The sequence below is a fragment of the Motacilla alba genome, chromosome 1A (assembly GCF_015832195.1).
Source record: "Motacilla alba alba isolate MOTALB_02 chromosome 1A, Motacilla_alba_V1.0_pri, whole genome shotgun sequence".
Classification (NCBI taxonomy): Eukaryota; Metazoa; Chordata; class Aves; order Passeriformes; family Motacillidae; genus Motacilla; species Motacilla alba.
Window position 1 is genome coordinate 50,044,097 of NC_052031.1, and position 10,584 is coordinate 50,054,680.

Sequence of the window (10,584 nt, forward strand, 5' to 3'; positions counted from 1 at the left end):
AACACACTTTGTGTAGCTTTCGATTACACATGCAGGTTTTCCTCTTGCACCTGTTTCTACCACTCCAACACCAAACTATTTAAAGATGGCAAAAGGGAGAGAGGGTGTGGAGGGATGTGATTCATTCTTTGCATTCTCTTCCCCAGTACTTGCAGGTCCTTGATTCCCTTTTACACGACTCGTTTTCAACTTTTTTTCCCCTTTTTTTCCAAGGCACTACAAATTTGCGGCTGGAGAGCAGGGAAAATTTGCATTTAAAGGGTTTTAATAAATTAAAGGCCCTTGGGGAGCTTTCCAGAGAAACTGAACTCAATTAAATTAAGAGCCAGGTCTCGGGCATCACTTCTGCTGAAATAAAACATAACCTCCAGCAAGGACATTTCATCAGACAACTAGTTAATATTGGTTCAATGTTTACAAAAATTCTCCCCTCTCCTTTAAAAACACGACAATCCACTTTGGAGCGTTTCTACTCCATAGCAACTAAAATAAAATAGAGGGGAGGAAACGCAAAAATGCAACCTTTTAAGAATGTAACTACAACTCAGGGCTATTCACTGCATGGGGTAAAAGCTAAAGGAATAGCATTAGCTTACATCCCTTTCCATAATCCTGTAAAGACATTGTAGAACAGCTCATTTTGTTCTTGTCAATCAGTTCTGCAGCCTTCCCCATTTTCTGTGCATGGTGAATGTACAGAGCACCTAAACAGATCTGCTCCCTATTGTTACCTGCAACATGGACCAACAAAAGCACCAAGCCAACAGCAGCTGCCCATGTCTCCAGATGCAGTTATAATCTTCCACAGAGGAAAAATAAACGAGTACAAATGCTCATCAGGAAAATTCCACTAATTTATTAGATGCCTTGTCCTTTGTAGGATAGTTAGAGCCAAACAAGTCTGCGTATTTAAATACAAAATACCTTCCGAGTCACAGGAGATTCCAGAAATGCCAGAACTCTGAGCTCCCCTCCCTCAACAAAGAGAATAATCTCTCCCACCCACTTCTCTGCCCAGGCCTGCAGTGCATCCACATTAGGGTCTCTGGCCCATCTTCTTCAATGTTCGGTTCAGCTGGAATTAGAAAAGCAAAGGTCAGAAAAATACACAGTGATTGATACACACTGCTGCTCCCCTCAGCAGACCCTATCCAATGCCTCTTAACTCCTTCCTCTCCAACTCTCTGACAAGAGAGCTCTTGAGCAAAAGCAGAAGGGGAGTAAGTAGAACTCTCTCCTCTCCAAGCTAGCAGAGGAAGATGTAGGGAGAAGGGAGGATGCAAACTTGTAGCAGCAGTATCACAACCCTGTATTAAGTCCCCAAATCTCAGAACTTTGCCCTCTGAATTTCCAGTGCAGAACAACCACCGCTGGGAGAGAATGGAGCAGTGACAGAATGTCACCTCTTGGCCAAGCTCAATGCTGAAGCCATCTGTGCTCCAGAAATCTCTGAGGCCATTTTCTAGAGCCATAGTTATGAAATTAGAGATATGATTTTGGTTGTGTTACTGACAGGGACACCACAATTATCTGGAGACAATGGAATCAGCATTCCTGAACAGTAAAACTCTCCTCCTTTTCCACTGTGGCTCAACTGAGCACTTCTCACAAAAACATACCATTCCTCAAAGGCCAGCAGCTGCTGCTTAGAACACCTGCCTTTGCCTAGTGCCTTACAGAGCCAGGCCTAAGTCCAGCATGGAATTACACAGCTGTCTCACACAAGTGTGCACCCTTGAGGGCCCGCACAGCCCAATGACTGCCCCATGTTTCCTACAGAGCTACACAGCTCTCCCACCCAGGCCTCACCTCCTCGAACTTGTGGATCTGGCGGATGAAGAAGTCCCCGTAGCGACGAGCGACCTTTGTGTCTGCAATATGGATCATGTCCTGGGAAGAGAACAGAATGAGATTAGGAAAAGGACTGTGCTACTAGCAGGGAGACAGCAAGAACTGCCAAACATAAAGATCAACCTAAGGGGCTTCACCCCAGCCATGGTTCAGGACCACACATATCTGACCTGTGCTAATCCCATAGCACCCATCCAGTTCTCCTTGGGCTGCCTTCCTCATACCTTTGTCTGGGATGGGCCCCCCGTTCACGTTGCATTTGCTTCCCACACTCCTACACACTCTGGTTTTGTCTTCCTTGCAGCAGTTTGACAGTTCTAACCCCAGTTCATGCTTCCCTCTTTTCAGTCATGCTATATGCCATGACAGCTGAGACACGGCATGACACCTTGCAAGAAGAGGTCTGCTACAAGGACCAAGAACACAAGGTAACCTGGTCTCCTTCCTAGCAAGAAACCTAATGGTTACTGCTATCTTCTTTGACTACAATCCTACAAGACTCTTTGCTACACTTCCTGCTGCTGGAGCTCCAAGGCAGATGGTGATAGCTCCACACTTTGTGTTTAGTTCCTCTTAGAGCAGCCACAACTAAATGTTGTTCCAGTGCAAAGCAGACCTGTAACATGACCAAGCAACATCTCTGCTTTGTCAAACAAAGGAGAGATATGGGGGACACCTACAAGGACAATCCCACCTGACACACAAACAGCAGTACTATCTGTCACTCAATTATCACCTCCCAGAACACTGACAAGCAGCTCCCTCTGTCCTGGGGAAGTGTTTGTTTTCTAGGTACATTGACTGACAAAGCTGCCTGTGATATTCCATCACTCTTCTTCCACTGACACTCTTTTCATGCAGGGCTAGAACTTCATCATGGAGAGCCAAGCCCTACAGATGGCAAAGAAAGAAGGAATGTTTCCCACAGAATGGAACAAAACTAGGTGCTGCCAATTCCAGAACTTCCTGGGTGAAAGAATTTCCCAGCCAGCAAGTGGCAGATACCAACCTTGTCAATATAGAAGTCAACCTCAGAGGCAGACTGGAACTCTCCATCCAGGGCAGATATGCCACTGGTCCATACCAGGTTCTTCATCTTGTGCTTGAAGACGAGCAGCTGGATACGGAACTCCTGCTCTGTGAGGTCTAAGAAGCCGGCCAGCTTTGCCACAGGCATGGTGGTGTAGAGCTTGAGGAAGCTACGGATGGTTGAGAGCTGGGCCTGCTGCTGAACTTCATCAGCGAAGACCTTGAGCTGCTGCAAGAAGGGCTCCTTGTGGTAGTTGGGGTGCACGTTGTCATAATTGGGCACCACAGGGGAGAGGAACTTGGGGCAAGCGTAACTGAAGAGCTCCTCATAGACCTGCGCGTCGCCCTTCTGCATGCGTAGCATCTTGTCGCCGTACTTCTCGCGCAGCTGCAGGTGGATGCTCTCGTCTATGCGCATGGGGTACATGGTGAGGGCGATGGCCAGCAGCGCGTGCATCTGCTCGTTCTGCTTGTTGATCTGAGACAGAGAGGAGACCCTGTCAGCACCACGGTGTGCTCAGGCTTTAGGGTGCCAAAGGGAGCTGGCAGCCGCACTTTGCAGAGGAAGATCCTTTACACAAAGCACTGATGGTCCTAACGCTCAAGGGAGACAGCACAAAGAAGCAGTGCCTCTGGGCAAAGCAAATGGATGAATTACACATCAAGGCTCTTAGAAATAAAAGAGAGGCTGGGCAAGAGGAAAGTGCAGAGTAAATGCACCCAGAGCCATGCAGAACCCAGAGGGCCAGAAGCATGTTTGACTGTTTTGGTACATGAACAAGGCAGAGAAGGGAAGGCAGATAGTTTAACAACCATCTCCTGGCAAGGGACAGTTGTCAGGGAGGTCAGCAAAGAAAAGACTGAGAAAGAAGATTTATATGAGTGTGGGATGAAATGGACAGCTGTGTGGCTGAAACAGACGCAACCAACTTTTTGAAGTGTCATGGAATTAAGACTGGCAGGATTTGGCTAAACAAAGAGTTAGGAATTAATCATAAGGATAAAAAGGAGACAGCAGGTAAAACAGGCACCAAAATTAGGAGGTAAGACAGCTTAGGTAGAAAGAGAAAGGAGTTTTGCTACAGTCATGTCTGTGAATGATTATCAGATAATGGAAATACATCTGACAATGGCAGCAACCTGAAGTGTGGCACTGGACTAGAAACACAACTAAGTCTGAAGAAGCATGGACAAGAGTATCTCAGCAGCTGATACTCATTAACAACCTTGCTCAGAGCTAGAGTGCAGATGGACCTGGGACAACAGTATGGGGAAAACCCAAAGCAACTAGTAGCATAGCTAAGAGCAAATATTGTCCCCTATGGCAAAGGAGTTCAGAGGATCCCCAGTCACCACCACCACCACAGTCCAGGATAATAAAGCTGGACTATTAGACACAAGCTACCACGTGATAGAGGAGGGACGGGAAAGAAGACAGCGGCTTTTTCTTTGGGGAAGTCTAGTCTATTCTATCTCTTACCATCTCATACTTGTAGGTCGTCCTCTGAAACATGCTCTTTGTCCTCTGGATGTAGAGGAGGATGTTGGCAAACACACGGATGGCATCCTGGTAACGCCGCATCATAAGGTAAGCGAAGCCCACATAGTAATAGGTGGTCACCTGGCACTCAGGCACCCTGGAGTACATGCTCTGAGAAGGAGGGAGTAACATGCTATGTTAGGGGAAACAATCCACACCCCTCGTTAGCCACAATTCAGCCACTTCAGCTTTCACTCCCATCCCAAATACAGAAAGGAGAGGGTTAATTCGGGATACCTCATCTCCCACCCATCCCTGCAGCAGCTTCCTCACTGTTTTATTAGATCATCCCATTTCCTATGTTTTCCAGTTTCAGCTTCCTGCAAGGAGAGGACTCTTGCTCTGTGCCTAACATTGCTCTGCTCAGTTCCCTTTCCCCCTGTTTCACTCCACATCCTGTGCCAGACAGCACGTTTGTAGATGTGTGCTAAGCCTTGGCCCAAACCCATTGCAGCTGAACTTTTATTAGCCACAAGCAGCACTCAATTCTAAGGCAAAAACAGCCCAGGTGGGAGCGAGCACAGTGAGAACAGAAGTCAAAAATACAAGGAAGAGCCGCTGGCAAAAGTAAGAATGGTGTGTTCAGGTAGTTACCACTGCACTACCACTTGTAGTTCCAGCAGTATTCTCTGTAACAACACTGCATTGCACAACACAGCAAACCTCCTAAAAAACTGGGCAATTGTGCTGCAACAGCATCAGGCATTATCACACGGCTTGATTTAATGCCAAAGCTCCAGCTGTGCCCAGTCACAATCTCCCGACAACTCCAGCAAACACAAACAGTTCCTCAGCTGGAAGATTCAATACAGCAATTTTTCACCAGCATGCTTCAACAGAGGCATTTGGAAGACTGCAAAAGAAGGGTTAAAACTTGTTGTATTACCTTCTTGTTGAGCTCAATGTTCTCCAGCACCTTGATGGCTTGGTAGTAATCTCCCAGCAGAGAGTGCAGACGCAGCAGCCCAACCAGGCTGAAATAGCCCAGCATCTTGTACAGGGAGTGGCGCCCATATTCACCAGCCACACTTTCAGGGTCACCTAGGGAAAAGAGGAATCACAATGCCATCCTCCAAGGAAGCAAGCTTCCCTTTCAGTACTTTTCTGTTTAAAACAAAGGCAGCAAGGCCTGGAATGTAATCACTGGTACTTCTCACCTAAGGCCAACAGAACCAGCTCCCAGCCAATCCATCCACTGATTATGGGTTTGATCCAGCTCCCAAACAAAGTTAAGCAACTTGGGTCAAATCAAAGCAAGGCAGCACAGACACACACACAGCTGCTTGGCACCTCCCAAAGCTCACCTCCACTCGTATAGACCTCCAGCTGTCGGTTGATGTTGGATTTGTCGACCAGAGAGTGCAGCACATTAAGGACACTGTGGACATTCCAGATCTTGGGGTTGGAACGAAGGAAATCAATTTCCTCTTCAGACTTTTTGGCTGTTTTACAGCGGTACTGGCTGAAAGACTGGAACTACAGGAAAAAGCAGAGACTCAGTGATGAGCAGCTTGTCTAGAGATGCTCAGGTAAATGCACTAAGCTTACAACTTGCTCACACAAATGCATTACAATAAACTACAAGTTGCATGGAAAAAAAAGGTTCACGTGATATCACACAGAAATCAAAAGGGCAGATTGTACCACCTTTAAAGCACCTAGAAGAATTTACAGTACAAAGGGAAAAGGCCAGGAGACAGCTCGAGGCAGAAAAGGATCTCTTAAACAATTAGGAAAGGCAACTAAACACAAATTTGCTGTCTGAACAGGTAGAAAAGAGAATGACCAAATTATAAGACGTGTTTTTCCCTTATATGCACATGTCTTTTTTGTTCTCAAGATTGACCAGACAGCACTTGAGGAATTCCAGACAGCTCTGTAATAAAAAGTTACAGAGAAGGGAATATATTCTCTAAAGAGAAAAACCAATAGCATCTCAGATGTGTACTGTTGCACTCAGAACAGTAAGGGGAAAAACATATTTCTTCACGTCACGATTTCAGACCACAGCTTATTCCAAATCAGGTCATCAATCTCTCAGTGCACACATAAAGGCTCTACTGCCTAAGAAAGACAGAAATTTTGTTCTGAAAGAGAAATAGGCACAAAAGTTAAGGACTCCCCAAAGAGCCTGTAACTTAAAAATCTGTACATTTACAACTACTTCATCCACCTGGCAACACAAGAGTAACAGCGATCACCAAAGATTTTCAACGTGCAATGGTACCCTTGCTATGGAAATCACAGCAAGGGAAGAGATGGAAAATTTATACAACTAATAAAGGCAAAGCCACCCCAAAATGGCCCAGTTTTGTAGTCACATACCTGGTATATGAATTCATCAATGATATCCCAGAGCCACTGGTTGGGCAGTTCCAGAGGAGCAGGGCCATCAGCATCTGCAGGAGAACAGATGAGAGGGTTAACACCTTTAGCAAGAACACTGTCAGAACTGGAGGAATAGACAAATTAAAGAACAGAAGAATTTCCCTGAAATAGGAGATGGAGCAGCAGATGAATTAAGCTTTCAGTAGGGCTGAGATGCAGCTTTGACTACTTCAACTGCCTTCACTTTCAAAGACTATGAACACGCACAGGGTTAATCTCTAGAGTGTGACTGCTCAGCAGCATCAGCTCTCACAAGCTGCACAGAGACTGCAGGGGTTTATCCCAACTGATCCATTCTCCTCATGAGGCTTGGCAGGGAGTCACAAACACTAACATTTGATCCAAGGGGGGTGAACAACAGTAAACAGTTATGAAACACTGCAGGGTTTCTTTAGCTTACTGTTTCATTTTACTTTTTAATAAAGATAGGTGAAGCAGTTCTCAGCAAGACAGAAAGCTAAGTAAGTTTTATTCTTTACAGTATTTCAGAGAGCACTGGAAACTATTTCTGCTTTTTGTGGTTTTAAACCCATGGATGTAAATTGCTCTTCATTCAACAAACTCAAACATGCAGAGAGCATATAGACTACCTTTCCCTCTATTATTTATAAACAAACATGCTGCAGTTCTTCTGACCCTTTCTTCAGCTCTGGCCTCTCCAGCTGATCTTTCTCTCCAAAACTCACAAATCAGAAATGAATTGCAGCAACTCACTGAGGATGTAGTTGAAGAGATTGCAGTAATTGTAATAGGACTCAAATCTCTGCTCCAGCGTGGGCCCCCCCTGCAAAGAGAAGTCAGCAGAGTCTGCTTCAAATCAAGCAGGGCAGGAGGGAGTTCATGGGCAACAGCATAAGAAGGACAGTGACAATATCCAGAGGGTCTAGTTCAGGAGTGCTAGAGGCAGTATTCAACCAGGACACCCACCAACCTGAAATTGTAGCACTATTATCCCACAAAACAGGGATGACTTTTCCTGTACAAGCAGCTTCTCCCAGGATGTTGTGCAAACCTCCTGCATTAACCTTCCCTGCTCCCCTCTGCTGTTCAGATTCAAGAACTTCCTATTACCTTCAGCTTTCCTTCCTTCTGTGCTCAGAAGAATTCTTAATAGATCAACAATCTTGTTTCTGGACATAATTTCTAAACACTTGACCTACTGGTTCTTGTTTCAGCTGGAGACACTGAGTCTGAGAACCACTAACAGCACACCCTGAGAAACCAGTTTCTCCTGTTGAAGCCTGGCTTGGGTTAACACAGCAGCCTTTTAAAAGTGCCCATTTCTCCACTCTCTGGTCCACACTAAAACTGCAGTTATTACTTATTTACCCATAAGTCCTGCATCTGTTGAGATTTTTTTTCTTTAAGAACCAAATACTATGACTTTCTCACTGATTAAAGAGTCTTAAAAATAGGCTTAAAAAACCCCAAAGTTTGTTTTGTTTCACAGAGTATTATTCCTTTCATTTCCTTTTTCTCCATCCTTCATGGTATCCATGTTTCCCTTTTCACAAGGCACTCTGATCCCATGTGAGGTTTCTCATGACAAATAATGCACCTTCCTCTTGTGACATCCCTTCTCGCTGCCAGCTCATTTGAAGAGGAGACACAAAGAAACACACATAAGCAGTAAAACAAACATTCAGTTACCTTCCAACGCCCCCTTCTTCCCTAACTCACTAACCATTACATTTGCTGTTAGCAACAAAGAGCCTCCTGAACACTCAGATCCAGTCTCCTGATTCATCTGAGCTACCAGAGAAACCTGCACACCCACCACCACCACCAGGCTTGAACAGACAGCCTCAAACAGACAGTCAAGTCTTTCTTGCTTTTCAGCAATCAGTGAGTCCTTACTAAAGTAACAAAAAGCAAGAACTTTAGGCTTCCCTAAAACCAGCGTGACTTACAGCTCACGACCCCATCCAACCCTGCCTTGCAAAGATTAAGGGACCACTGATACTGTAGCAGCAGCAAGACTTGTCAAGGTTGCTGGCACAGAGAAGCCAGCATGAAACCCACAAGGAGACATAGGGCCAACACTCACGCTGACTTTGGCGTAGATGTGCCTGTAGTACAGCTCCTTGTATAGGATCAGGAAAACTGCATCTGGAAAAGACGACAGAGGAGGACATTAGCAAGCCACAAGGCCTATGAGCCTCCTGCCACAACAATAAAAGGAGGCACAAAAAGACACTTTGCTCAAGTCTGACTTCTTGCCAGGCATCTGCTGAAGGAGCTGTTAAGAGTGAACAAAGGCGACTGACTCAGGCAGAAACAACTCTGTGCACCTAACTCAGGATAAGGAGGGATTCGGTTCCTTTTCTCCCTGAAACCCAAGGGAAAGTGGAAGACTCACCATTTCCAACCTGAGGAGCAATGGCCTCAGCCTCTGGCCATGGAGTGTTCTTAAAAAACCTTTCTGTCAGTTTTGTCCAGCTGAAAAACAGACACACATGCGGTATGAAAAGCCACATCTCAGTCAGTATGACAGTGCTGGAGTCAGAGATGACAACAGAGAGACGCCTCAGACTTGGTGAAAGCTGAGCAGCACCACCAACCCCTGTCAGTAAGTCCAGTGTTGAAGCAAATTATGAGAATCACAAACTAAGCAGTGAGACTTCAATTTATCCCCCAGGCATGAAACAGACGTGTACATCACTTCCACACTCCCTTTATGTCAATCTGACACGGCTACAAGCAGGAGTGGAAGGAGTGGTCGGGAAGAGACACAAAAGCTACACCTGACAGCTTTCTGCAAAGTGCCTGACCAGCACCACTGAGAGCCCTCTTTGCAGCCTCCCTTCCTGTTAGGCCACGGCTGACACTTCCCTTCAGACAGATCACAACTCGTGCATACTCACATTAGCCTCATGAGCTGGAAATACCTAGGAGTTTTTTTTCCACAGTAACCAAACCAAACCAAACCTGTTTCAGAGAAAGCCCAAGTTTGGAACAGCACAGGTAGTAGTCAGCCTTTCCTTTTAACAGCATCACAGTTAAAATAGTGACTTCCATCTGATGAAGAATACTATTGTACCTGTTCTCATAAATATCCTGGATCTCGTACACCTTCTGGTCAATAACATCACTGGAAACACGGCTGGCCTGGAGCTCGTACACCTTCTGGTCAATGAGATCTGACACCGTCTTGTGAAAATACTGAATGAAGTTTTTGATCACTTCGGGGATCACCTGGTAGGTCTGCTGTTCATACTGGCGCTCGTAGGCCAGGTCTTGCTTGGGGTCTCCTGCGGAGAAGGAGGAGCAGTGAGGCAGCCGCGGCACGGCCCGGCCCGGGCGCACAGACCCAGCCGGGCGCAGGCCGGCCCGGGGCGCGCGTGGGGCCCTCGCACTCACCCGTGTGCATATCATAGTCGTTGGAGTACGCGTAGGGGTCGTAGGCAGCCTGTGGGGAGAGGGTGGCAGTGAGTCCCCGCGAACAGCCCAGCCCAGCCCGGCTCGGCCCGGCCCGGCCCCCGCGCCCCCCAGGCCCCCGCCCGCACCTCGTTGTCGTAGTCCTCCCCCGGGTAGGCCATGGCGGCGGCGCGGCACGGAAAGGGCTCCGGGCGGAAACGCGGGACTAGCGCGGCACGGGCACAGGGGCGGAGCGCGCGGGGGGGGGGGGGCTGAGCCCTTCTATTGGCTAAAGCAACTGCCTGTCTTCCTCCTGCTGAGCAATCACGGGCCGGTCGTGGCCCCCTTCCCTATCTGATTGGAGAAGACAACTGCCCGTCAGGCTCTCCTGGGGCCGCAGCCTCCACTTCCCGCCCCGC

At 47.1% G+C, this 10,584-nt stretch overlaps 1 protein-coding gene across 1 annotated transcript; it reads right to left on the reverse strand.

Moving 5' to 3' along the window:
• Positions 1-828: 828 nt before the first annotated feature.
• On the reverse strand, positions 829-10,426 carry EIF3L (eukaryotic translation initiation factor 3 subunit L). The gene is made up of 13 exons (XM_038153217.1): positions 10,315-10,426; positions 10,169-10,217; positions 9,849-10,059; positions 9,168-9,247; positions 8,856-8,917; positions 7,523-7,592; positions 6,746-6,819; positions 5,725-5,896; positions 5,307-5,461; positions 4,361-4,531; positions 2,861-3,358; positions 1,810-1,890; positions 829-1,075 (listed from the first exon to the last, which is right to left on the reverse strand). Exons 1-13 carry the CDS (start codon positions 10,345-10,347, stop codon positions 1,037-1,039), a joined length of 1,695 nt encoding a protein of 564 aa, XP_038009145.1. The 5' UTR covers positions 10,348-10,426; the 3' UTR covers positions 829-1,036.
• Positions 10,427-10,584: the final 158 nt, after the last annotated feature.